At 40.6% G+C, this 27,841-nt stretch overlaps 2 protein-coding genes across 4 annotated transcripts; both read left to right on the top strand.

The window, feature by feature from the left end:
* The first annotated feature begins 1,301 nt into the window (after nucleotides 1–1,301).
* On the top strand, nucleotides 1,302–13,992 carry LOC119485480 (mitochondrial glycine transporter B-like). 3 transcript variants are annotated; one of them, XM_037765120.1, is made up of 8 exons: nucleotides 1,302–1,390; nucleotides 2,093–2,182; nucleotides 6,700–6,824; nucleotides 7,393–7,477; nucleotides 7,831–8,010; nucleotides 9,424–9,592; nucleotides 11,242–11,405; nucleotides 11,510–11,696. In XM_037765120.1, exons 2-8 carry the CDS (start codon nucleotides 2,168–2,170, stop codon nucleotides 11,630–11,632), a joined length of 861 nt encoding a protein of 286 aa, XP_037621048.1. In that variant the 5' UTR covers nucleotides 1,302–1,390; nucleotides 2,093–2,167; the 3' UTR covers nucleotides 11,633–11,696. The 3 variants fall into 3 exon arrangements, with proteins under 3 accessions (XP_037621048.1, XP_037621047.1, XP_037621046.1); XM_037765119.1 differs by lacking the exon at nucleotides 1,302–1,390 and adding an exon at nucleotides 1,397–1,800; XM_037765118.1 differs by lacking the exons at nucleotides 1,302–1,390; nucleotides 2,093–2,182 and adding an exon at nucleotides 4,757–4,923 and having other exon boundaries at nucleotides 11,510–13,992.
* A 6,543-nt stretch (nucleotides 13,993–20,535) lies between these two features.
* Nucleotides 20,536–27,285, top strand: LOC119483612 (microtubule-associated serine/threonine-protein kinase 1-like). The gene is made up of 12 exons (XM_037761867.1): nucleotides 20,536–20,700; nucleotides 21,452–21,643; nucleotides 21,911–21,996; nucleotides 22,196–22,395; nucleotides 22,522–22,660; nucleotides 23,873–24,005; nucleotides 24,113–24,278; nucleotides 24,590–24,691; nucleotides 24,943–25,056; nucleotides 25,582–25,670; nucleotides 25,797–26,618; nucleotides 27,053–27,285. The coding sequence occupies exons 1-12, from the start codon at nucleotides 20,692–20,694 to the stop codon at nucleotides 27,212–27,214; spliced, it is 2,214 nt and encodes a 737-aa protein (XP_037617795.1). The 5' UTR covers nucleotides 20,536–20,691; the 3' UTR covers nucleotides 27,215–27,285.
* Nucleotides 27,286–27,841: the final 556 nt, after the last annotated feature.

The following is a 27,841-nucleotide window of genomic DNA, read 5'->3' as shown; positions in this document are numbered from 1 at the left end:
TATATTTGTGCCTTATAATGCTGATCCATCCCCCAGACGTATCACACACACTGACCCATTTTTTATTGCTGCAACCAAACAGACTGGTACACCCCTACATCACTGATACACCCCTGTGAGAGGTGCTGCTGTGTGAGAGGTGCTCTAGTCTGATGCACCATGTGAGAGGTGCTCTAGTGTGAGAGGTGCTCTAGTCTGATGCACCATGTGAGAGGTGCTCTAGTGTGAGAGGTGCTCTAGTCTGATGCACCATGTGAGAGGTGCTGCTGTGTGAGAGGTGCTCTAGTCTGATGCACCATGTGAGAGGTGCTCTAGTCTGATGCACCATGTGAGAGGTGCTCTAGTGTGATGCACCATGTGAGAGGTGCTGCTGTGTGAGAGATGCTCTAGTCTGATGCACCATGTGAGAGGTGCTCTAGTGTGAGAGGTGCTCTAGTCTGATGCACCATGTGAGAGGTGCTGCTGTGTGAGAAGTGCTCTAGTCTGATGCACCATGTGAGAGGTGCTCTAGTCTGATGCACCATGTGAGAGGTGCTCTAGTGTGAGAGGTGCTCTAGTCTGATGCACCATGTGAGAGGTGCTCTAGTGTGAGAGGTGCTCTAGTCTGATGCACCATGTGAGAGGTGCTCTAGTGTGATGCACCATGTGAGAGGTGCTGGTGTGTGAGAGGTGCTCTAGTCTGATGCACCATGTGAGAGGTGCTCTAGTGTGAGAGGTGCTCTAGTCTGATGCACCATGTGAGAGGTGCTGCTGTGTGAGAGGTGCTCTAGTCTGATGCACCATGTGAGAGGTGCTCTAGTGTGAGAGGTGCTCTAGTCTGATGCACCATGTGAGAGGTGCTCTAGTGTGATGCACCATGTGAGAGGTGCTGTTGTGTGAGAGGTGCTCTAGTCTGATGCACCATGTGAGAGGTGCTCTAGTCTGATGCACCATGTGAGAGGTGCTCTAGTGTGAGAGGTGCTCTAGTCTGATGCACCATGTGAGAGGTGCTGCTGTGTGAGAGGTGCTCTAGTCTGATGCACCATGTGAGAGGTGCTCTAGTGTGAGAGGTGCTCTAGTCTGATGCACCATGTGAGAGGTGCTCTAGTGTGATGCACCATGTGAGAGGTGCTGTTGTGTGAGAGGTGCTCTAGTCTGATGCACCATGTGAGAGGTGCTCTAGTCTGATGCACCATGTGAGAGGTGCTCTAGTGTGAGAGGTGCTCTAGTCTGATGCACCATGTGAGAGGTGCTCTAGTGTGATGCACCATGTGAGAGGTGCTGCTGTGTGAGAGGTGCTCTAGTCTGATGCAACATGTGAGAGGTGCTGTTGTGTGAGAGGTGCTCTAGTCTGATGCACCATGTGAGAGGTGCTCTAGTGAGATGATGTGTGACGTCACACTGACTGGAGGTGAACTCTGCTAGCTGGATGTCAACAGTCGCAGCAGCAGAACAGCAAGCATCGAGTCACTGTTATATGACTTTTATCACCGGGTTTAACAGTTTCTCTCTAAGAAAAACTGCTTTTGGAGACACGACGACCCAGATCCGGACATTAACAGCGTTACACATTATTACAGAAGAGAGCCAGACTGAAGTTAAACTACTTAGTAGACCGAGCTAACACTTAGCTAGCTACGTTAGCTAAGGCTAGCTGACTAGCATTACCAGAAAGTTCTGTATCCAGCCTGGTGGCAATATCAGTGTTTACTACCATCACACTTTTGATAAACTTGTCCCAGTATATACTAAACATGGTGTTCCTGATGGAGGCAGGTGTGTTCATCACCTCCAACAGTCCTTGACACACTTCAAAGTCAGGTAAGGAGCTAGCATGCTACTGTAGCTAGCTAGCTAGTGAAGCTTGTTCAAAACAAACTGGATTTGATAGATGGTAGGTTTTACAGGTTTTTGCATTCAAAGTAGTGCAGTTTGTTGTAACCAGTCTGACGTAAGTCAGTGTTATTCTGTCCCGAGAGGCTGATGTCATCCTCTGACAGCTAGTTAGCTAAATTAGCTTGCTGCTAACAGGCTTCTTTATAGAGACTTTTGCAAAACAACCTTATTGTTTTGAAATGAGACTCATGGCTGCTGTTTTTTCTCCCGCTTTTAGTAACGTTTGCTGAAATTCTCCAGCTTCAAAACGGCAGCACCAGGAGAGAAAGAGGACTCAGCACCCAGGTCAAAGATGGAGTTAGCATCGGTGAGTGGACCTGCAGGCTGCTGCTGCTGCTGACACTGTTTGTATGGTCATCAGAGGTCTGTCAGTTAAAGATAAGATAAGATAAGATGAACCTTTATTAATCCCCGAAGGGAAATTCAGGTGTCAAAGCAGCAACATCAGCAAACATCAGCAGGAGAGCCCAACTTTAAATGCATGGATGGACATTACAATGGAGAGGAGAGGATAACAGCATATGTTAACCATAAACTAGAATTATTTTGGGAAAACTAGGTTTACTATGTAACACCACACAGGCCAGATTTTGTTTTTGCAAATCTATGATTTTATGGTAATGAAAAGATCACTCCCTGTTTGTTCATAGTTTTTACTGTTTTGTTTTTCTATGTATAACAAATCTTAAAATACGGCACTTTAGACAGACATAGGTGGATGATGTATGTATACAGGGTCTGTCACTCATTTCATGGAAATATCTAGTGTCAATAACAGAGTGAAACACAGGAGAGGTACAGGTATACAAAAATTATAAAAAACAATAAATAGAGATATAAAAGATACAGAGTGAATGGTGAACATAGTGTGTACAGTCCGTCAATAAATAAATAAATGTAGTATGTACAATAAGTAAATGTAATATGTGCAGTCTATGAAGTGGTATATAGGATATATAGTGTAAAGTAAGTGTAAAGTGCGCCAGTGGTTAGAAGTCCAAGGTGGTTGCAGATCGTGTGTGTTTAAAGTTCTTAAAGAGCTTATAGTTCTCATATGGGGGTCATTCTTGGTTGTGGAGCCTGATGGCTACCAGCATGAAGGACTGACCCAGGCGCTTTGTGTTGTGCCGAGGGGGGGATGAGTCTGTGGCTGAAGGTGCTCCTCATCTTGACTAGATCATCATAGAGGGGAGTGAATTAAACCATATTTTATCAGCATTTGTTTTCCCTTATAAGTAAAACATTTGAAATACAACCAACTGTAATTTGTGCGTTGTGACCTTACAATAATATTCTGCAGTTACACATTTTCACCTTTAACCATTTGACTGTCTAACCAAGCTACCAGAGGTTGATCAGTGATAGAAAAGAAACCCAGTCCAACCTCATGACACAGCAGTTAAAAACACATGTGGGCAATACTGATAAAAATTCCTCTCTATTACACCATGCGTGTAATTATACATATATTAGGGTTGTCAATTGATTAAAATATTTAATCACGATGATTGCATGATTGATCACGATTAATCACAAATTAATCGAACATTTTTTTAATCTGTTCAAAATGTATCTTAAAGGGAGATTTGTCAAGTATTTAATATTCTTATCAACATGGGAGTGGGCAAATATGCTTGCTTTATGCAAATATATTTATTATTGGAAATCAATTACCAACACAAAACAATGACAAATATTGTCCAGAAACCCTCACAGGTACTGCATTTAGCATAGAAAAAATATGCTCAAATCATAACATGGTAAACTGCAGCCCAACAGGAAACAACAGCTGTCAGTGTGTCAGTGTGCTGACTTGACTATGACTTGCCCCAAACTGCATGTGATTATCATAAAGTGGGCATGTCTGTAAAGGGGAGACTCGTGGGTACCCATAGAACCCATTTTCATTCACATATCTTGAGGTCCGAGGTCAAGGGACCCCTTTGAAAATGGCCATGCCAGTTTTTCCTCGCTAAAATTTTGCATAAATTTGGAGCGTTACTTAACCTCCCTTGCGGCGAGCTAGTATGACATGGTTGGTACCAATGCAATCCGTAGGTTTTCTAGTTATATATGATGCCAGTATCTTCACTCTACGCTATAGAACTGAGCCCGCTACAACCTCCAAAATATCGGTTAATGCGTTAAAGAAATTAGTGGCTATTATTATCACGTTAACTTTGACAGCCCTAATATTCTATTGATTTGCAACATTGTTCACAACATCTAGAGATATTAAGAGATACTACCGAGGTAAAGCAGTGTGGCAAAATCTCTGACAGTGGAAACCCTGATGTTATCTCACAGTGTTGCCCAACCTGAGTTAAACCCCAGGGACAAAATCAGCTGCCTTTTTTTAGCTGGTTGCTAATGACATTTGAAACTTGCCTATCCAGTCCAATAAATGCCATAAATGTGATAATCTGCCTGTGGTAATGAGAAAGCCATACTTTGGAATTCAAACGATGGCCGCTGCCGATTTTGTGAAAGTGTCTGAAACCACCTGATAACGTGAAATCAAAATAAAGTCCGAATGTCACCGAATTTATTGGTTCATGGTGGTTTGATCTCTACCATAAGTGGGACAGAGCTAATGTGGAGGGTGTTATGGAAACATGGGGTGATTTTTTCTCTTTCTCTAAAATCACCACACACACACACACACACACACACACACACACACACACACACACAGCCACTTCATGACTCATGCTGGTTTGACAAAGATGCAATTTAGCAGTGAGCTTTGCAGAGGGGGGAAATACAGATGTGTTAGTGTGTCTCTGGAAGATAAAGATAGAAGCCCACAGAAAAACGCAGGCTGGATTAAGCTTCTGCTTTGGCTGTGAAACGGGAGGGAGGGAGGACGAGAAGAAGGAGAAAGCCATCGTGGGTCGGCAGGAGAGAGAGAGAGAGAGGGGTTTGTGAGAGAGATGGACGTTTATTTTATAATATGCTATTTGTAATAGCAGCATCACAGAGAGGGAGGTGAAAGAGGACAAAATGCAGGAAAAACAGGATTCTCAGAGCAGAGCCCCGGGCAGGAAGGTAGGAGTGTGTGTTTGTGCATAATGTGTGCATTAAAGTGTCACGTGTGTGTGTGTGTGTGTGTGTGTGTGTAGAAACTACATATAGTATGTACTGAATGTTGTGTGTGTGTTTAGTGGACAGCTTATGTACTGTGCAGAAATGTTATTTTGTGTTTGTTGTTGTGATTGCGGTTATTGTTATTGCCTTATTATAAGCATTTTGTTTTCTCGGTTTACATGTTTTTTTCCGTGCAACTGTTTACCTTCAATTGCAACTAAATTTAGCGTTTGTCTGTCTGTCCATGTTTGTGTCTCATGTTTGTCCATGAGGCATGTAACCACAGATAATATCGAGTCTCAGTTTAATTCTACCCAACAGCCCCTGTGTGTGTGTGTGTGTGCGTGCATGCATGCATGTGGACTGTCTCTAGACATCTCCATCATCTCCACTGTGTGGGAACCTGGCCTCTGCTCTGTGCGTGCTACAGGCTTGTTTTTTCGTCATGGAAATGTCATACAAGCATATTGATATTAACATTAAAGTCCATTTTATGTACAGTATGTGAGATAATGTTCAGTATTTTGGGCCACCTTTCTGTTGTCGTGATTTTTTTTTATGAAGATATTTGTAAACCCAACCGGTCGAGGTAGATGGTTGCCCACCCAGAGCCGGGTTCTGCCCAAGGTTTCTACCCGCTAAAGGGGAGATTTTTCTTGTCAATTGTCGCATAAGAATGCATGCTCATGGGGCGTCTCTTGTTGGGTCTCTAAATAGAGTACAGTCTAGACCTGCTCTACATGAAAACCTTCTCGAGATAACTTCTGTTATGATTTGACGCTACATAAAAATAAATTCAATTGAATTGAAATTGTTTGGATATATTACACCCTCTCGGAAATCCCACTATGACGGTAACTCCCTAGCTTGCTGGAGAAATTGTGGAAATCTAAATGCACATCATCACCATGTTTTCTGGGATTCAAGATTTTTGGAGAGAGATTCATAATGCCTTACAAGATATTTTCAGATGTCATGTTCACCTGGAGAGTATAAGACTTTATTTTTTTGGGATTTATGCCTCAAGAATGGTTGAACAGAGACAAATATTTATTAAATATATTGCTGGTAGCTGGTAAAAAGGCTCTTACAAGGAAGTGGCTATCACAGGAGAGCCCAACTTTAAATGCATGGATGGACATTACAATGGACATTTACAAAATGGAGAGGATAACAGCATATGTTAACCATAAACTAGAATTATTTGGGGAAAATTGGGTTAACTATGTAACAACCCACAGGCCAGATTTTGTTTTTGGAAATCTATGATTTTATGGTAATGAAAAGATCACTCCCTGTTTGTTCATTGTTTTTACTGTTTTGTTTTTCTATGTATAACAAATCTTAAAATTCAGCACTTTAGACAGACATAGGTGGGTGATGTATGTATACAGGGTTTGTCACTCATTTCATGGAAGTATGAAGTGTCAATAAAAATATAATTAAGAATTTGTTTGGATAATATTTCCATACCCTTTTGAGAGAGATAACCAGTGCCGAGAAATATGTTGAATGGCGCATTTTCACATTATGCTTTTTACACTGTGACTAATCCTTCATGTTTCTCTTTGCCTCATCTCCTCCCTCTGTCTGTCATCCTCCAACTCCCTCCTCTCTGTCCAAAATTCTGATTTCTCTCTACATTACCGTCACTCCTCTCCCTTATGTCCTTTACTCTTTCTTTCCATCCCTCTGTCTCTCTTTTGTCCCTCTCTCTCTCTCTGTCATCGTCCTCAGGCTCACCCAGCTCTCAAAGCCTTCATGTGTGGCTCTCTCAGCGGCACCTGCTCTACGCTGCTCTTCCAGCCTTTGGATCTGGTCAAGACACGGCTGCAGACCCTGCAGAACAATGCCAAGCCGGGGTACGTGTGTGCACACACGTAACACACTGACACATCTCGTGTGTATGAACATGCAAACACGCTGCACATTTCACCTGCATGCCTTCATGTACATCAGCCTGACCCTGGTGTTATCTTTCTTTTGCTCCGTTTTTTTCTCTCTCTGACTTACTCACACACACAACGTGCTCTCCAGATACAAAATGACACACACACACACACACACACAATCATGCAAGCAGTACCGGCCTGTATCTGCTGTTATGACCCATATAGGGCTATTAGTCACACCAGCACTATGTAATCATACTGTCAGGTCGCTTGCAATTAGCCCCACTGGAAACAGGAACAGGAAAGGTTAACAGCTAAAAGTGGATTTTTTGTTTTAAACAATGATCCACAGGTGGAGGCCTTTGTACCAAACTCCAGCAGATAATTTCTGTATTTAATTATTGTTCTACTACGGTTTATTGTTCACACCATGAAAATCCAAACAGTTCCTCTTTTGTCTGTCTTTTAGTGTCCGTATGTTCTTACATGTTTGCACCTTCTAATGTGTCTGTAACCATTCCTCAATGTCATCCTGCAGTGCACCAAAGGTGGGGATGTTTGCCGTTTTCATCAACGTTATTAGGACGGAGAATTTCTTCAGTCTGTGGAAGGGAGTCTCACCAGTGAGTAACTGACCTTGTTTCTTATTTTTCAACATTGACAAGAATTCCTGCAGTCATAAATCCTATTGTTGCATCTATGTATGTAGTCAGTAGTCAGTGAGGGTGTTTCTTCTCCACCACCAGCCTTTCAGCTTACATTAACATCACCTCTCTGTCTGGCTCGAAGAACCAGACAGGCACTCAGCCAAACTGAGTCAGCTTTTCCTTAAAATAAATAAATACTTTTCAGATTATCACTATCAAAATATGATATATATATCACTTTTTTTTTTTTTAGCTACCTTTAACACATTATCACATCTCACATTAAGCAAATATAAGAAATGTTTAACGCTGCTATTTCTCTCTGGCAGTCATTCGTGCGCTGCATCCCCGGGGTGGGCATCTACTTCAGCACCTTCTACTCCCTGAAGCAGCACTACTTCCTGGAGCGGGCACCCAACGCTGGCGAGGCCGTTCTACTCGGAGCGGGCGCCAGAGCTGTGGCTGGAGTCTGCATGCTGCCGTTCACGGTCATCAAGACGCGCTTTGAGGTGAGCCGCAGTTTCTTTACATACTGAGAGACCTCAGAGCACATCTGACCTGAGATATGCCGCATGATTTGTGGACTTGAATACTTCTCTGATCTTCTCCTCACAGTCAAGTTTCAATTGATTTTGAATTGTTAACTTCGGTTAACAATTCAAGACAGTTGTTAATGTATGATTGCATTCAGGCAATGATTTGTCATCTGTTTTTTGAACCTTTTTTGTTTCCATTATTTTGTCATGAGCCACTTTTGTCTGACAAGATTTCGTCTTTTATATTTCAAATATGTGAAAATTAGAGCTGCAACGATTAATCCATTAGTTGTCGACTACTACATTTTATTGCCAACTATTTTGATAATCGATTAATCGGTTTGAATAATTTTTTAAGAAAAAAAGAGTGAAAATTATTTGATTCCAGCTTCTTAAATATGAATATTTTCTGGTTTCTTTACTCCTCTATGACAGTAAACTGAATATCTTTGAGTTGTGGACAAAACAAGACATCTGAGGACGTCATCTTGGGCTTTGGGAAACACTGATCAACATTTTTCACATTTTCTAACATTTCATAGACCAAACTAATCAATTAATCGAGAAAATAATCGACAGTGAAAATAATCGTTAGTTGCAGCCCTAGTGACAATAAATCTAAAAGTATTGATCCAACAAAAGTATTTTATAAACTCTCAGCAGCTACTTCTTGTGAGGCTCACCAATATGATGATGGAGTCTTATTTTGTAGTAATACTTATGACTCGTGTGTATGGGGTCTTCCTTTTAGTAAAAAAAATAAAGACCTAGAACATAAAATAGCATTTTCATAAAAACTATTTTATAATACAAACAGTTAATTTTTGCTATTTTTTTTTGGTTCTGACACAGGAAGATGACTTCCCCATTCTTTATCGCCTTCTTTTTAAAACTGGGATAACAGGCGTCGATAAACACAACACTAGACCTATTTGAAATGCTGAAAAAAGGCCTTAACCAGACAAATACAGGGGTTGCATTGCGCTGCTGTAGAAAACAGAGGAGGATATTTTCGTCAGTTTTGTCATTGATCTTTTAAATAAGTTAATTTTGCTTAAATCTCTTGTTTATGCATGACACGTATTCAACAAAGAGTGAGAATGTCCTCTCACGACACGCCATCTCTCATCTTATTCATTAATCAGGAGTTCTGCTTCGTTATAGCACTCATTGGCTGACATAATGCTGCATAGCAGAGCATGAATGTATCTGTGAGTAAGAGACGTTGTACCCAATAAATGTCCATTACACCTAATATCCATAAATTAATGATCATAATCTACAACTGGTAGTCCACAGCGGCCGTCTGTCACGCTGTAAAAAAAGCAACGGTGTAAATAAACGTGTTCCATATTCATTTTCCATGTTGGTATGTTGTTGTTTCAGAGTGGCTGTTACAACTATGTGAGTGTTGCCGGGGCTCTGAGGAGTATGTACGAGACGGAGGGAATCAGGGCTCTGTTCTCAGGGCTGACTGCCACGCTGCTGCGAGACGCTCCGTTCTCCGGCATCTACGTCATGTTCTACAGCCAGACCAAGAAGGCGCTGTCTCAAGGTGAGAGCCGTGCTGCTGCATCAGCAAATCAAAATGCAGGTCATTAAAATGTTAAGCGCTGTTTTCTATCGATCTGATGAGCAGCAGGTAAAGCACTAAAGAAAATCAGTCAAGTGATTGGTTTAGTTCTTTTGAATATTTGGCCTCTAAAGTGGGCTTCTAAGTTCTTCTACTGTATGTGTTCAACCAAAAGTTTTCTTTTTTTATGCGCTTTTTTAATTTTTTTTTTTTTCTTTTTGCTTTAATAACATATTACAGTACATTACAAGACAGCACAGTATAAAACATCAACAAACAAAACAGAACAAAACAAAAAGACCAGACAAACAATTGGGTGAGGGAGGGGGGAGAACCTGTCATGATTGCCAATGTTGAGGGGGTACATTGCATTAATGCACATTTTCAATTATCTAATAAAAGAAAAAACTGAATATATTTTTTAAAAAGTCGAATAAAATTGCAAAAAGGCTTGAATGAGGTGGAAAGGTTGGTGTATCGATTAAAAAAATGCAACTAAGTGCAATGGAAACAGACTAAAAGGATGGACATGAACTTGAAGCGCCAGTGGGTAGAAATGGAGCAAATGGGATTAAAACAAAGTCATTACCTGTCAGTAGAGCATGAGAAAGGTAATCTGAAAAAAATCATGTGCCTCTGGTGTCCTCCGGTGCTCCTAATGGCATCTGCAAGATTTCACAGACTGGAGGAAAACAACCAATCAGAGCCGAGCTGGAGCCTGCTGTCTATGAGCAGCTGTCAATCACTCGCAAACTCCGATCAAACGGTCAAACTAGGCCGCGCTGATCAAATATGAATCAATATTCTGTTACTGTAATGCCTATTTCTCGACTCAAATGTTTTCAGAAACATCTTGTAGTGTACTGTTTAGCTGTAAAATGAGAAAGTTTGTGACCCGGCAGCCATGTTGAGATCAGTTGAGGAAATACCAAACACCGCCCACCAGCCGAAGCACAGCCAATAGGAACGCTCTCTCTGAAATGACCTGTGATTGGTCAAAGTCTCCCGTCACGAGCTAGATTTTTTAAAGTCTGATAACAGAGCAATGAGGAGGTGCAGAAGTCTAGTTTTCTCTCAGAACACTTGAATTACAATACGCTGAAAGGTTATTATTGGCTTCTTGCTCAATGATGCCAAAAACGTTCTGCCTACTGAAACTTTAAATGTCGTTCAGCACTGGGGTGACAGAAGATTGATTGATTGAAAACATCAGATCTGTGGGAACCAACAAGGAGACTGTGATTTCTCTCAAATACATCATGACTTGAAATAAATGCAATATTTCCACACAGTTTTCCATTGTTTGTTTGACTGGCGTCATCTCGTTGCACCCTCTTCCTCTGCAATCGTTTAATGGCGCCCAACTGGAGAACCAGCATCACCAGTTGTTTATCTCACTGTGCCCAACTCCTAGTATTTGCATAACAGTAGTGGATGGGAACGCGCATTCATTCGCATTTTCCTCTGCCAGTTTTTATGGAAATTCTGTGAATATTTGCGCTAAATTTGGATAAGAAACTTGACCGCCGTTTGAATTCATTTCAATGAGTATAACAACATGTCCAGAGCTCCGCTCTTTGTTGACACATACTCTTCTACTTCCTCCTGATACGTGGTTTCCGTTCTCTCAGAGGTGACTTCGTCGCCCTACGCCCCGCTGGTGAACTTCAGCTGTGGGATGGTGGCAGGCGTCATGGCGTCTTTGGCCACACAGCCAGCGGACGTGGTGAAGACCCACATTCAAATCAGCCCGTCCCACTGGAGCACGACGGACGCTGTACGCTACATCTACATGGTGTGTGCTCATTTAATCATTTAATCAGCAGCACTGTTGGCAAGACGGGTGTAGCTTGGCGACTACATCAGTAACATACTGCTCTGTCCTCTCCCTCACCTCAGGAGCACGGCATGGCCGGGTTTTTTCGCGGGGCTGTGCCCAGGTCTCTGCGACGCACTCTGATGGCTGCTATGGCTTGGACTGTCTACGAACAGCTGATGGCTCGAATGGGCCTCAAATCCTGAAGAGCATCAGCGTTGAGCCACAATAAAAGAGGATGAAACATGAGGGATAATGATGATGCACATTATTTTCTCACTGAAAGCCCCGTGAAAGACGAAAAGGGAGCCGAGGAGCTTGTAGAGACGGTGAACCAGCACTACCAAGATTTTGAGAAGAGGACCCAGGTTGGATAAATGTGACAGAGTAAGAATGATGTGACTGTGTGTGTGTTGTTATTATTTAAATGTTTGTGAAAAATGTGCCAGTTTGTGTCTGTAAGTTTGCGATTGTGATGTTAAACCTGACACACTCTCTTAATGTCAATCTGGGCTGAAGTGACACTCCCTGCTGTGAAGTGAACTTATTCCTCCTCTCGCTATTTATGTTTGGTCTGGCTGCCACTAAAAAAAAAAAAAAAAAATGCCCTTGACAGCGGCTCTGTGGCTGTGCTGTGATTTTAAAATGCTGTCAAGACAAAATGGGACTCTCAGCAAGCTGCTGTACCGTACATCTGCTGAGGCGACCAAAAGCGAAGCACTGCAGAGAGAGGAGCTCTGGCTTTCTGCCATGGTTTTGAAACTTGCATAAGATTCTTACTTGCCAATTAACAAGCAGGCTTTGATATTTCATTTGTTTCATGCGCAGACAATCACGAGTACTCACACAGCTGCATTATGGGAAGGATATCACAATAAAGCCTTTGTTGCCATACTGCTGAAAACTATGCTAATTTAAAGTTTATATACAACTGTGATGCATTGTGTTACTCAGCATAGTGAAACCAGATGTGCTTTTTAAAGAAGTAATGACAGTCCGTCACATCTGGGCTTAAGAAACGTAGCAGACAAATATTCAGACCTGTGATGGCATTTCAGTCAGATCAGGATTTTGCGTATTTTTACCAAGTTTTCAGGGTTCAACATTAATGTTTTTTTTTGTTTGTTTTTTTACTTTTTACTTGCCCCTACACAAATTGTTTCATTTATTAGTGGTTCTCAAATAACAACAAAGGCTGAACTTAATTTATCTGCCTTGCAGGCAAACTGCGCAGTACTTAGTTGGAGTTTCACCCACATCCTCTCTAACACCACCCTTCTAAACTCCTGTTTCCAGGATAATTGAAATGCTCGCTTGCACTTAAGCTCATAAACTTTGTCTTTACCCGCCGCCATTTAATGGCGAGTGCCCTATCGATACTGTGCATGTGCAACTCTCAACAAAGATGAGAAGGAAGCGAGATGGCTCAAGATTGAAGTTTAGTACATTTACAGAGCACATTTAAAAACAACTAAAATTGACCAAAGTGCAATACAGTGATAAAACAAAAACAATAATATCTATATAAGAAGGCTCACTCCTTAGCTGCTGCCATCATCAGCTTCTGGAGAAAAAACTGAGTTGAATTATTTTTTTACCACTTGCCCGATTTACAAGCCCTACGTGGCATTTTACTTGCACCGGGCAAGCGGGCAATTCTTATTGCTGAGCCCTGGTTTTGTCATTAAAATGCTTACATTATTTTTAGGATAAAAACAGCAATGCAATTTGCATTGTTTCCTGTGTTTAATAAACACTTTTATCATTTCACTTTATTTCTTACACATTAAGTAAATATTTTAACGACAGGGTGAAATTGCAACCTTTACTTCAGACTTTGTTGGAGTCAGTCTCCTCCTGTGAGCATGTTTCCAGAACATTAAGCTTGCAAGCGAAGCATTGAATCGTTGTGCTACTGTGTTATAAAAGTTATACAGAATCCTTATCGGTGCTGGAGAGACGTTTTCCAGCGTCTTCCTGGCTTTGTAAATATTTAACTAAATACAGAATTATTGGTTGTAACAAATGAAGGCCCTATTTTTATGTTCACTGTACAGTCTGCCCTTCGCTATAAATATTATTTATTAATGTTGATATAAAAAAAGAGGTGATATATTGAAAATGATTATACAAGTGTTTATAGAAATGATGCCAAATGGAAGATCCCATTAGTGGAGGAGGTCTGATCAACCTGGATCATTACACACAGCCAAAGTGTAAACACACTGGAGATTTTTGAAAGTCTTGGTAAGATGACAGAAAGGTGACTAATGTCCAGTGTGATGATGTAACGGGGAAGTTTGTGTAGCAAGAATGACAGGAGTTGACTTCAGTGTTTCCTTTGTATCTAAAACGTGCCGTATAATTCACACAGGGAAGTTTTACCTCGTTCATTATCTTCACATCACACCACTCCTGTAGTCTTCGTTGATCCTCTGTTGTGACTGTTTTGTTTATGGTCATTGTTGTTGTAGATATTTGGTCTGTGCCTGTGTTTACTCAGACATACGCTGTGCCTGTCTGGTTTTTAATGTCAATAAATTTTCCTCTTTTTAAAAAAAAAAAATTTCTGTTGAAGTTGACTTTGCTTTATTGTTGATTTTGCTCTCTAGATAGCAACTGATATATCAACCATGCCAACCAAATTTTAATAACCATTAGAGCTGCAACTATTAATCGATCAGTTGTCAACAATTATATTAATCAACGATTAATCCGTTTGAGTCGTTTTTTAAGAAAAAAATAAATAAAAAATTCTGATTCTAGCTTCTTAAATGTAAATATATTCTGGTTTCTTAACTCCTCTATGACAGTAAACTGAATATCTTTGAGTTTTGGACAAAACAAGACATTGGAGGACATCATCTTTGGCTTTGAGAAACACTGATTGACATGTTTCACCATTTTCCGACATTTTATAGACAAACAACTGATCGATTAAGCAAGAAATTAATCAACAGATTAATCGGCAATGAAAATAATCATTAGTTGCAGGCCTAATAAACATTCTCACAACTTTTCAACGTTTGATGAAATATTTAAATGATATGTTATTAACAAAAAGGTTGGAGAACTTTTAGACATCAACAGATTTGTGGCTCTTCACAAACCTTTAGTTTCTAAATACACACAGACAAGAAAATGTAGCTAAAATCCAAGCACTAACTTGACATTGTTATAATAGTACAAATGGCACTAATAGTCGAACATATTAGTACAAAACAGAAATTGTTAAGAAAATTTTAAGTATCCAGTAAAAAGATATTAACTACATTTGGACTGAGTAAGAGTGAGATGTTTAAAATCTTAAATAACATGAATGACACTTGAACCTGCAGTAGGCAGAATATTTTTGGCATCATTGGGCAAAAAATCCATAATAATCTTTCAGCAATTTGTAATTCAAGTGCTCTGAGAGAAAACTAGTCTTCTGCACCTCCTCATGGCTCTGTTTTCAGGCTTTAAAACATCTAGCCCGTGACGGGAGACTTTGGCCAATCACAGGTCATTTCAGAGAGAGAGCGTTCCTATTGGCTGTTCATTCAACGGAGGCAGCTGTCAATCACTCTAACTCTGATCAAACGGTTAAACTAGGCAAACATCTTGTAGTGTACTGTTTAGCTGTAAAATGAGAAAGTGTGCTCCGGCTGGTGGGCGGTGCTTGGTATTTCCTCGACTGATCTCAACATGGCTGCCGGGTCACAAACTTTCTCATTTTACAGCTAAACAGTACACTACAAGATGATTCTGAAAACATTTGGGGCGAGAAATAGGCATTACAGTAACAGAAAATTGATTCATATTTGATCAGCGTTGCCTAGTTTGACCGTTTGGTCGGAGTTCGCGAGTGATTGACAGCTGCTCAGAGACGGCAGACTCCAGCTGGCCTCTGATTGGTTGTTTTCCTCCGGTCTATGAAATCCTGCAGATGCTATTAAGAGCATCAGAGGACACAGAGGCATATGATTTCTTTCAGATTACCTGTCTAATGCACTACTGTCAGGCTATAGTGACCATTTTAGAAAAAATATATATTTTTTTTAATCACATTTGCTCCACTTCTACCCACTGCAGCTTTAATAACAGATGAAGTTGAGTTTGTCCTGGCAGTCCCAGTTCTCCCACAGTCCCTCTTTGGTTAAAGCTCCACAGCGTTTACGTATTGGACACAGGTGGTCCTGGTCTCCTCTTTGAGGCCAGGCCTCGTACTCCAGAGGGTCACCGTTCACCCACAGCCAGCCGTCACCCAGGTAACGCAGGCCGATCCACACTCGCTCAGTGATGTCGTTGAGCTTGATCTTGCTCAGGGCCAGAAGGTGCTCAGTCTCCGAGGCCAGGCTTGTGAGTTCAGTGTGTTGCTTTCTGCAGTACATCATCGCCCTCTCCCAGGTCCTCTTGTAGTTCACCACGATCAGGTTGAAGCAGAAAAAGGGAAATTTGTTACGTGATACGGTATCGTGCCATCCATTCCACTCACATTGGTGCCAACAAACAACACCAGCCCACCCAGTGTTATCTGGTTCTCCTGGATGCCACGGTATGTTTGTTGCATCTCCTCCTCCTGACCACTTCCACTTTGTTTCCTCCTTGTGGAGACCGATCCAGAACTCACCATTAACTTTCCCAATTGTTGCATTTTTCAGCTTCTTTTCAACTTCCGGTGTAGTGATGGGGGACAGATCAGTGTGAAAACGTCTGCAGTACTCTTGAGCCTCGGTCCATGTGCGTTCCTGAGTCACAAATACGTGCTTTCTGAATTGCGCAGACGCACTTAGAATAAAGAGCATTTTCACAACCACGATCTCCATGGTGGGTGGTGAAGTTTACAGATAACTGTAGAGATGAGAACAAAGTGTGTTCTGTTCAAGGTGATGCCTGTGTTTCAAGTATCTGTTGCGTCTAGTGAATGCCTCCTGCTGTGACTAAATGCCATTGTTTGCATACATAAATTATGCAAAGTTCGATCTTGGTATCCGGGGTGTCTTGGTAGCGTAGTGGTTGAGACACAAGACGATGTGATTGCAGCATCCTTGGTTTAATTCTAGATGCATGTTACCCCCCCTATATCTCCCCGTGTTTCCTGTCTGCCTCGGCTGTTACTATCAATGAGGGCCAAATTAAATACCAACAAATTACTGTAAACATTTTTTAAAAAATCTAAAAAAGAACAGGCATATACAGTTGTAGAAATGAATCACACTGATGGGATGGCAGCCTTTAGGCAGATTCACGGTTTTGCCTTGGAAATTTAGTCTCATTTGACTTCGAGACTAGTTTTTTTGACCGCAGTGTAAATGTTGTTTTTGAAAGGCTAAACGCCAACAAGATCATTTAAACATGATCTCCCCCTGATCCCCTATTGCTGTGTGAATACACGTGTGTGTGTGTGTGTGAGTGACGTGAAACATTTGCACCGTATTTTAATTGTTGGTTTTCTTTATATTTACTCAGTAGAGCTAATTTTCCATAATCCAGTCAAGTAAAAATAATATGTATCCGGTTTTGTTTACTGTTAACTGACAGAGACATGAAAGTGACTCCATGTTGGATACTTTCTGACACTAACAGAGCGGATTGTACGAGTGATGTAGCCAATCACCTTGTTGGTGAAGCTTGATGTTTGTGAATGAGTGTTTGGATCAAATGATAAGTAAAATATTCAAGGTGAGGCATATAATTCAGTGTGTGTCCTCCGTCATTGCTGCTGCAGTTGATTAAATAACCCATTGGTTGCCTCTCATTAAATTAGCAGCCTTGAAGTGTCATTAACGTGAGCTCCAGCTACACTTTAATTCCACACGAATCCTCAAAAATGAATGGATTCTCAAAAATTTGGATAGCAGGATATACTGCGGAGCAGTGACAGACTCAGGCTGTCTGAGGGGCATGAATGAAAAAAATATAAAGGGCACCAGCGCAGAGAAAGTTTTCTAGCATGTATGGCAGCCTTTTATGGCACTGTATAATTTTTTTCTCCATTTTAAGGCCACCCTAGAGGGCACTTCATCACGTTTTCTCTATTTAAGGGCACACATTAGTGCACTGCATCTCGTTTTCTCCACTGAAAGGGCACTTTATCATGTTTTATCTACCACAAGGACAGCCAAGAGGGCATTTTATCTTGTTTTCTCCACTGAAAGGGAACCCTAGAGGGCACTCTACCTATTTTTTTCTACTGCAATGACACCCTAAAGGGCACTTTACCTTGTTTTCTCCACTGGAAAGGCACCCTAGAGGCCACTTTCACTGATTTTTTCCCCCTGGAAGGACGTCCCTAGAGGGCACTTTATCTATGTTTTCCATTGGAAGGACACCATAGAGTGTACTTTATCTATTTCTTTCCACTGGAAGGACACCCTAGAGTGTACTTTATCTATTTCTTTCCACTGGAAGGACACCCTAGAGGGCACTTTATCTTGGTTTCTCCACTGGAAGACAGAATGCAGTTCGTTAAAACTGGATTATGGACCAGACAGATGCACTCTGTGTCAAAGCTTTTACAAAGTGACTCAATTGTCCAGCTTGATATGACTGGAAAATTTAGTTTTCGTACCGAAGAGCTCCCCTCCAAAACGAAATTCAGTAGAGGCCACACAATGGATTAATCTAGCCTTGCTTGACTGCCAGAAGTAAAATAAAGGTGGACACTGGTTTGCAATTCATCAACTGAAGTCAGTGAAGCCTCCTCGCATTTTCCTAGAAAGTTTTGCATGGGTTTAAGTTTATTTCCATTTCACCTTGAGAAACAATTGGTGAAATCAAGTGCTGTTTGACTCACCATATCCTGCCTGCCTTTTCACTTTGAACAGTGAAACAGTGAAATGCTTTGTGTAGTCTTATGGCAAAACAGCAACTTCTTGTGTTGCATCGAAATCTGTGACCCATCAGATTCTGTGATGTAAGAGGATCAACTGGATAAAAAGCCTGATAGGTTGAAACAATATTGACAGGTGAGGTGTAAGGACGCTGCAGACAGATCTACGACTGGCCACCAGTTTCTGCTATCATCATCATCACGCACACATCATCACAAAGTAGGCGCTAGAGGAAAAGTGAGGAGATCACATCATTAGGTTTCATCCTCTGGAGACCAGGGTTGTCACGATACACACACAGGTTAGGATAGGTCGTCAGTCAATGAGTCTCGGGAGAGTTTTTCTCAAGTTTTCGCAATTTGAGGTTTATCTTCTAGATACAACCCCAGCATGGTGAATAAGACAAAGGTCTGGTGCACCAAAATACAGTCTACGAAGATCAGAGATATTAATACAATTTATCATCTCCAAAATCTTCAGAATCAGATCAAGATTGACCCGCTACAGAGCTTCACGTCCTGTCCTCTGATGAACCCTGAGTCGCTTGAGGAGATGCGAGTGTTATTGCTTGATGAGACGTCGTCAATGACTGACATAAGCCGGCATGTTTTCCTATCAAACCAGTGCTACTGTGTCGCTACTGTGTAAAAGAACAATAAGTTTATTGTAAAGCAAATCTGAGCTATAAACTAAAATAGCTTGGCTTCAAGTCTAGATTGCAAAAAAGTATGAAGTAAAATGCTCTCATAATTTGTATGCAGTGTAGAAAACAAAAACAAAAACAAAAACTGAAAGGCTGATTGGACAGACACAGGTGTGTATTTTGTCACATTTTCCCTGCAAAATCCTGTCAATGTTGATATCACAGACTGTTTCTTGTAATGGTGTGGCCGTTTTACATAATATTAACATAATTACACAACTCTATAAGGCATAAAACTGTTTATTCCAGTGCAATCCTGCTATCAATCATGAGCATACATGCTACTTTAGTTTTTTTGTTTTGTTTTCGTTGTAAGCTTTGATTGTCTATCTCGAGTCATTTCACTGTATATCACTTACATCTTTATATCTGGCTCTTTTTGCCTTTTCTCGTTTTATTCATACTGTGTGATTTAAAATTGTTGTTTGTTTGTGTGGACCCCAGGAGGACTATAGTGAGTACTTTGTGTAAGTTAATTGGCATCCAAACACAGGATAAAGAATGAGTATCTGCAGACTGAGAGAGCTTTTATATGGTGTTGCAATGAAAGGTAACACTTCATTTTACAGGTCTGCAAATTTCATGGTAATTAGGTGATAATTAGCAAGTAACCTATTTGAAATTTCTTTGGAATGACTGCCAAATTTCCCCAATATTTACCTCACAATTTATCGAAAATTACTTTATTATAAACATGATTTAATAATTATATGCTAAAATAGCATATAATGGTTAAAATAGGGCCCTTAGTCTTAAGAAGCGGCTGTGCACTGCTCTTCATCGGAGGTGGAAAACCAAAACTAATAGAAGACACTTCTGATCAGACACAAATCTGGCCATTGTGTGACTTATTGTCTACATCAGGGGTCTGCAACCTGCGGCTCCGGAGCCACATGCGGATCTTTAGCCCCTCTCCAGTGGCTCCCTGTGGATTTTTAAAAATGGAAATGCATAACTGTTTATTGTTTACATTTTCATTTTTATTTATCATTGTTGTAGGTCTATGGTACGACAGTACAATGGGGTATTAGGGCCACATTGAGGAAAAAAAAAAAAAAATCTGAGATTTCGAGAATAAAGTCAAACGTTCATGAGAAAAAAAGTTGTAATATTATGAGAATAAAATCAGAAGTTTAAGAGAAAAAAGTCGTAGTATTATGAGAATAAAGTCAATATTATAAAGTAGTAATTTTACGAGTTATTTTCTTTTTTCTCGTAAAGTTCTGACTTTATTCTCGTAATATTACGATTTTATTCTCGTAAAGTTATGGCTTTATTCTCGTAATATTACGACTTTATTCTCGTAATATTATGACTTTTCCTCGTAAAGTTATGACTTTATTTTCGTAATATTACGATTTTTTTCTTGTAAAGTTAAGACTTTATTCCCGTAATATTATGACTTTATTCTCGTAATATTACAACTTTTTTATCGTAAAATTATGACTTTATTCTGGAAATCTCTTTTTTATTTTGACTAAAATAGCTCTTTTGATCGATGCCACATTCTAAATGGAACTACAATGATGTCATTCCATCGTATGACAGAGCCACACTCTAAAATGATGCCATTCCAACCTATGACGTAACAAAACCACACTCTAAAGGAACGACGTTGAAACATTAACGAGTACAGAAATCCTACAGCTTTCTTTTCTAGTCTGCAGAGAGTTGATAACAGAGACAGTTATCAGCAGCATCCCATAACAGCACAGCAAATCTTTGCATTTGAGAGAAAACTGTAGTTATGGAACTAGTAAGTATTTATTTCCCTTTATTAACACATTATTTTATTATTTTTTAAGTTGATATCTCATAAAAAAAAAAGCTGGTACAGTGTATTGACTCTTTGAGTTCAAAGTCACAGCTCTTCTTCTGCAGTTTAGTTTGCTATAATCTAGTTATCACGTTTGGAGAAATCTTTGACAAACACCGAGAGGTTCAATTTTATTGTGTTTTGTATATCAAGTATATCAAACATATACACAACTGAGCACCAGTTTTCTTTCTTTTCTAAAAATGGAATTACTATTTATTTTCTAACAGCTTTTATATTCAGTGTCCCCTATCAGATGTATTACTTCACCTACTGGCTGTACTCCAGTATGTTAAGTCATTTATATTAATGTATATTCTATTATAATTAATTACCATTTACTCTCATTCACTTGGTTTAAAGCATTTAGCGCCAAAGTCTTCCAATACATTTAAAAATGTCAACCACGTTACAGTGTGTTGTAAAACATTTCATTGTTTCAATGCTAAATAGAACAAAGACAGTAGATTAAACAGTTTATGCTCAATTTGAACATCTTTACACTGTCTTGTGCTCGATCTGGGAATAGATTTGAAGATGTTTCTGATTACTTGGACCCTCTTTACATCACAGATCTTTAGCGTCCCTACTCACAGACCTTTAATTTCCGCTCCTGCCTAAACAGAAATAATTATCATCATTGTTTTAAATTCTGTTCAATGTTTAAATTCTGTTTTATGTTCGGCACAAGGTACCAGTCCAAATGGATCAACAGACAGAGTTTCCGGTCGAAGTCCTGCCCCAGGCCACCCGGGCCCTGAAGTTCATCCAGCTCCAGCTGATGGAGCTCGCCAAAGACTGTGGCAACACCCTGCAGAGCGGTCAGGTCAGCCCCAACTGCTTTGTGGAGCTGCAAACGAAACTGGAGAAGATTCTCCACGAGGTAGGCCTTTCTCATCTTTGAAGCATTTATTAATAGGCTATAACATGTGAAAAAAACAATTTCAGTGTATTAACATACAGTACAGGCAGTAATTGTAATAGCAAAACAGCCAATCAGTTAAAAGTGCCAAAATAAACATGAGCTGAATAAAGCCAGGTCTGTCAGCTGGGTTGTCAAGCTAAAAACAAGGCTGCTTTTCTGATATACCTTTAGCTTAATATACATTTGGTACTTCAACTTTTTTTGTCCTTCCTGCGTTTGATTTAGACCCGCGCAGCCTGCAAGCCTCCTCCGACAAAACCGGCGAAAAGGGACTTCAAGGTCATCAAACAGGTTGCCCGTGGCGCCTATGGGTGAGTAAGACAGACTGCTTTCTTTGTGTTCAGACTGACTCTTTGGATAGGGCAGAGAGTCCAGTCAAAGCAGAAAAGAACTTTGAAATGTGTTATAGAATTATTTTGTCCCATCTGGACAGTTTCTTTTCAAATCAGAGCTGATATTCATATTTATAGTCATAGAAGCTGCTCACGTTTCCTTTTCCGTCTTGTCCAGTACTGTAGAACTTGTGCGCCACAAGAAGACTAAGAAGACCTTTGCGATGAAGTTGATTACACTGCAATACCCAAACCAGAGAGATGCGGTTCTGTTGGAACGAGACATCCTCACCTACCTTGACCACCCTCTCGTCGTGCCCATGTTCTGCTCGTTTGAGACAGAGAGCCACATGTACATGGCGATGGAGTATGTGGGAGGTAAGGAGTTTTTTTTTTGGATTGGTCATGCATGCACGTACACTATATCCACTGTACACATCTTACACACACTAAGAAGACCTAAACATAACATCTGACCTGTTATGTCTCTCTCTGATCTTGTAGGTGGGGATCTTGCGGACTTGCTGCAAGACAAACGGCGTTTTCGTATGGACTTGGCACGTTTCTACATGGCAGAACTTGTCTTGGCTGTGGAGTACATCCACAGCTACGGCATCCTGCACAGGGACCTCAAACCCAGCAAGTGAGTTCTCAACCTGTCCTTTTGGAGAGGACATCTTGAACATTTTTTATTATTTTTCGATGTCTGGTTTTAGGCCCTCCTTAGTTACTGTTACTACGCTCGTCATGCTTTTCGTTCTTACATGGTACAGTTTACAACAATATCGATGGCAGATATACCATTTGAGATTTCTAATTTCTCGGTTGTCAGCTGGAAATTAGAAGCTGCTACTCTATCGCTGGCAGATTTATCAGCCGTAGCTAGCTAGCTAGCTAACAAAGCTGATGTAATTTCATGAGTTGGTTGAAAACACAGTCTCTGGCTGACTTTTTGTTTCCAACTGACCCATTTTAAAGCTAGAAGGGCACTCGGAGAGCGCAGACCTCCACTGTTTATTTATCATTTATTTATACATTTCATTTTTAGATATAAACACTGTTTAAAGCCATTCCTTTGCTTTTATATTTTTGGTTTAGGAAACTCAAAGCCTGACAGAACTGACATGTCTACATATAATTGCTAAGCTATGATTGGACGACTGTTCAGGGGAGGGGTTTAACAAATCTTTTTTTAAGTTGGAGCAGAATTTACAGAAACTCTCCCAGTATTGATAATTTGTGTGTGACTAAGTTAGGCCCTATTCCATGTAGTGATATATCTATTATAGGGCTGTCAAAGTTAACGCGATAACGGATTCATGCAAAAATCACTTTTTTCGCCACTAATTTCTTTAACGCATTAACACAATTGATCTTCTGGAGGTTGTACTGGCGTCAGTTTTAAAGATACAGTGAAGATACTGGTATCATATGAAACTAGAAAAACCTAAGGAATCCATATTGTCATAGCTTGTCACGACGGAGGTTAAATACTGCTCCAAAACTTCTGCTAAATTTTGGCAAGGGGTCAAAAGGGTCCCTTGACCTCTGACCTCAAAATATGTGAATGAAAATGTGTTCTTTGGGTACCCACGAGTCTCCACTTTACAGACAAACCCACTTTATGATAATCACATGCAGTTTGGGGCTAGTCATAGTCAAGTCAGCACGCTGACACACTGACAGCTGTTGTTGCCTGTTGGGCTTGAGTTTGCCATGTTATGATTTGAGCATATTTCTAAGTATTCTGTGTATCCCAGAAACCCCCAATGACTTTCCTATTTGGCCCACTTGCTATTGAAGTGGAATAGCATATATTCTAACATGAGACATGTTCTGCTTCCCTCCATTGTAGTCTGTTGATCAGCACAGACGGACACATCAAGGTGGCTGATTTCGGGCTGTCCAAGATTGGGTCAGTCAGCACGGCAGCCTGCCTGACTGAATCAGAGTGTCAGCGAAATGCCAGAGAGTTCTCCGACTCAGAAGTTAGTGTCTTCTCTTCTCCACTAATTTAAACTTGTGTAAATCCTGTGTTATATGTATTTTCGTACTTCATTTTCCGTTTCTTCCCCTCTTTCATGTCCTCCTACAGACATGCGGCACGTCTGTCTTCATGGCCCCAGAACTGTTCCTAAAGACGGGCTATGGGAAGCCCGTAGACTGGTGGGCCACAGGAATTATCTTGTATAATTTCCTGTACGGTAACGTACCTTTCTCTGGCTGGAATTCAAAAGAGACTGCTGAACTTGTGACCGAAAGTAAGAATCTTTAGCTCCATTCATGATCTTCTCATCACATGCAACCTTTCTACACATTTGTCATTCTAGCAGTTCTGAATGAATCTTTCTGTATTTTAAAAATGATTCAAAATGCACCCACTTTGTGATTTAACTTTAAAAATCTGGCACAAAGTAGCTTTCATTTCTTGTTTCTTTTAAATTTGGGATTTAGTTCTTTACACTAGGTTTATGATATTTTCCTCTAAGAATTATGTCATTCAGTCCCTTTGGTGATGTCAATTAAATGTAAATTCCGTGATCAGATCAACTGATATGTGCTTCTTTTCCAGATGACATCCACTTTCCAGATGCGGGATCTCCCCAACGAGATGTTGCCAGAAATCTCATCAGTCGGCTCTTGGAGAAGGACCCTGTGAAGCGTCTGGGTACACGTAAGTGACAGCTTTACTAATGATAGACAGTATGAGAAACAGAGAAACTGCATTTTTATTAGAATACTTACTGGTGTCATGGTTAGAGGTGCGCTACATACTGTATAAAGGGAAAATGTAGTCCATAGAGAGACTAGACCCTGAGAGCTCCAGAGACCTTTGAAGGCAGTGTGGAGTGTTTGGGTCAGGTGCCAGGCCCAACATGTGTAGATGTACAAACTAACTGTTTGATTGTGTCACTTTTTATCCAGGAGGAGCCAGTGAGGTGAAAAGACACCCGTTCTTCCGGGGTGTGGACTGGAAGAACCTCCCTTATGAGACGCCTCCATATGTCCCTAATGCAGAGGACACCAGCCGCTTTCCAAGTATTTATCTCTCATATATTCCTTTTTTATTGGTAATGAAGTGATATTTTTCACCGGTTGTCCACGTTAGGTCAGATAATCCTTTATTATATGTTGATGTATAGTGTTCCAGCAGCAGAAGGAGCTGCTGTATCTCTCTTTCACTGAAGGAGCTGTTTACAGTCCATCTTTGGAACATTGTAGTTTCACCACGGCACCACCCGCGTCACTAACATCCGCCGCCGTCGCATCATAATTACGGAGCCGAGTGAAGTGCAGTCAGATTCTCTTAACACCACGATTGTCTTTTCCCTAAGTCCTCATGAATTCTCCTTCACATCTTTCCTTGACCTCATGACGTTTTCCACCGAGGTGAAGGAAAAGTGGTTAGGAAAAGACGATATTTTTTTAACTTTTCGACCGCAACCAAAGACTCATGTCTGACATGAGGAGTAGACTTGATTTTTCAGTAATGTCTGGTGTGAATTTCAATTAGGAGAAATATGTCAGCCTTTCCCATAACTTAACATATGTTGGTTGTTGCAGTGTGTGCATCCTCTGATTCTGATGATGACCAGACCGTATCACCTGCGGAGCAAACAGACTTCTGCACTGTTGCTTTCCGCTTCAACAAGGTAGGCTACAGTCTTTCTCCAGCTCCTCACCCCTCACTGCTGTTTGAGGTTGTCTAAATCTGTTTCTCACTATTGAATACACATTGAATGTAAATAACTGACAGCTGTTTTCTCTTAAAACTCCAGGTGTACGGCAGCCCAATGCCCCTGTCCCCATGCACGCCGATGAATCGGGTCCTGTTATCAGAAAAGCCAGGACACAGCGAGCCAAAGGAGGGGCAGCAGGAAATTGAGGCGTTTGATGAAGGTTTTTGTGACTCCACCCCTTCACCTCCCCCCCACCACGCCTCTCCAGGCCAAATAGGCCCAAAGTACTTTGACAGTGATTCTGACGGGGAGGACGAGGACGTCAGCAACATGCATTTCGGTGAAGCCTCTCAACGACAAAGTGGATGGGACGAAAGTCAATCTGACTCCACCCCTTCACCTCCCCCCCACCACGCCTCTCCAGGCCAAATAGGCCCAAAGTACTTTGACAGTGATTCTGACGGGGAGGACGAGGACGTCAGCAACATGCATTTCGGTGAAGCCTCTCAACGACAAAGTGGATGGGACGAAAGTCAATGTGACTCCGCCCCTTCACCTCCCCCCCACCACGCCTCTCCAGGCCAAATTGACTCAGTATACTTTAACAGTGATCCTGACGGGGAGGACGAGGACGTCAGCAACATGCATTTCGGTGAAGCCTCTCAACGACAAAGTGGATGGGACGAAAGTCAATGTGACTCCGCCCCTTCACCTCCCCCCCACCACGCCTCTCCAGTCCAAATGGACCCAGTGGAAGAGTGCCCTAGCAATCACTTGCTCGAGGCCACCTGGTCCCTGATGTCCATCCAGCTCCAGCTGGTTGAGCTGGCCAAAGCCTGTGGCAACACACTGCAGAACGATCTGGTCAGCCCCAACTTCTTTGTGGAGCTGGAGAGCAAAGTGGTGAAGATTCACCAGGAGGTAGGCCTTTCTCATCTTTGAGGCATTTTTTTCCAGCCGATTCACTTGTTTATACATTGTTAAAAGTTCAGATAACAAACAGGACACTTTGGACAAGCATCGATCAGATTGGACAGAATATTTAACAAAATTGAACACACTTTTTAAATCTTATTAACAAGGCACTATGATGACGACTTAGCCTACCTCAGTAGTATATGATGTATAATAAGTGATCTTGTCTTTGTAATTTGCAACCTGTTTCTCCAAATAACAAAAATCCCAAAACCACTCTCACTGAAATTATGTTTTAAAGGGGACATCTCATGAAAAACTCACTTTTCAGTGTCTGTGGCTGCTTTTCTGATATACCTTTAGTTAGCTTAATATACTTTCAATATTTTGTTTATTTATTTATATCATAACTTTTTTTGTCCTTCCTGTGTTTGATTTAGACCCGCAAAGCCTGCAGTCCCAACGTCGAGGACGACTCCAGTGAGGACAGCGCCGACCCCACTGTCGAGGACGACTCCAGTGAGGAGGACAGGGAACCTAATGGTCGAGGCAGATGGCCACCCACCCAGAGCCCGGTTCTGCTCAAGGTTTCTACCCGTTAAAGGGGAGTTTTTCCTTGCCACATCGCATAACCGTAACTATGCAATGCTTATGGGGAAATTGAATGTATATATATGTGATATATATAAATATATGTGATATTTAGATACTGTATATAAATAAGTGATATATATATGTATATATATGTGTGATATATATATATATATATGTGATATTTATATACTGTATATATATAAGTGATAAATATATACATATATATATATGTGTGATATACTGTATATATACGTATATTTGTGATATATATACGTATATATGTGATATATATATATGTGTGTGTGTGTGTGTATATATATATACGTGTGTATATATATATATACTGATAATGTATAAATATATAAATAAAAAATTGTAAGTTTTAAATCACGATGGATGTAATGAAGCTTTCTGAACATAATGTGTGTGTGTATGTATAAACGTGTGTGTATATATATTTATATATATAGATATTTGTGTGTGTGTGTGTGTATATACTGTATATATATATATATATATATAATGTATAAATATATAAATAAAAAATAAAAATTTCAAATCACGGTGGATGTAATGAAGCTTTTTGAACATCATATGTGTGTGTATATATATAGATGTGTATATATATATATATA

Source organism: Sebastes umbrosus, chromosome 3 (genome assembly GCF_015220745.1).
Source record: "Sebastes umbrosus isolate fSebUmb1 chromosome 3, fSebUmb1.pri, whole genome shotgun sequence".
Classification (NCBI taxonomy): Eukaryota; Metazoa; Chordata; class Actinopteri; order Perciformes; family Sebastidae; genus Sebastes; species Sebastes umbrosus.
This window is presented reverse-complemented; position numbering and strand designations above follow the sequence as displayed.

Excerpts from the sequence above, each read along its gene's own strand:
- LOC119485480 (XM_037765118.1), top strand. The coding sequence starts at position 4,879 with ATGCAGGAAAAACAGGATTCTCAGAGCAGAGCCCCGGGCAGGAAG. Across the intron at positions 8,011-9,423 it reads TCATCAAGACGCGCTTTGAG|AGTGGCTGTTACAACTATGT; the intron begins GTGAGCCGCAGT and ends TTGTTGTTTCAG. Across the intron at positions 9,593-11,241 it reads CAAGAAGGCGCTGTCTCAAG|AGGTGACTTCGTCGCCCTAC; the intron begins GTGAGAGCCGTG and ends CCGTTCTCTCAG.
- LOC119483612 (XM_037761867.1), top strand. Across the intron at positions 22,661-23,872 it reads AGGGACCTCAAACCCAGCAA|TCTGTTGATCAGCACAGACG; the intron begins GTGAGTTCTCAA and ends CCTCCATTGTAG. Across the intron at positions 25,057-25,581 it reads GGACACCAGCCGCTTTCCAA|TGTGTGCATCCTCTGATTCT; the intron begins GTATTTATCTCT and ends TGGTTGTTGCAG.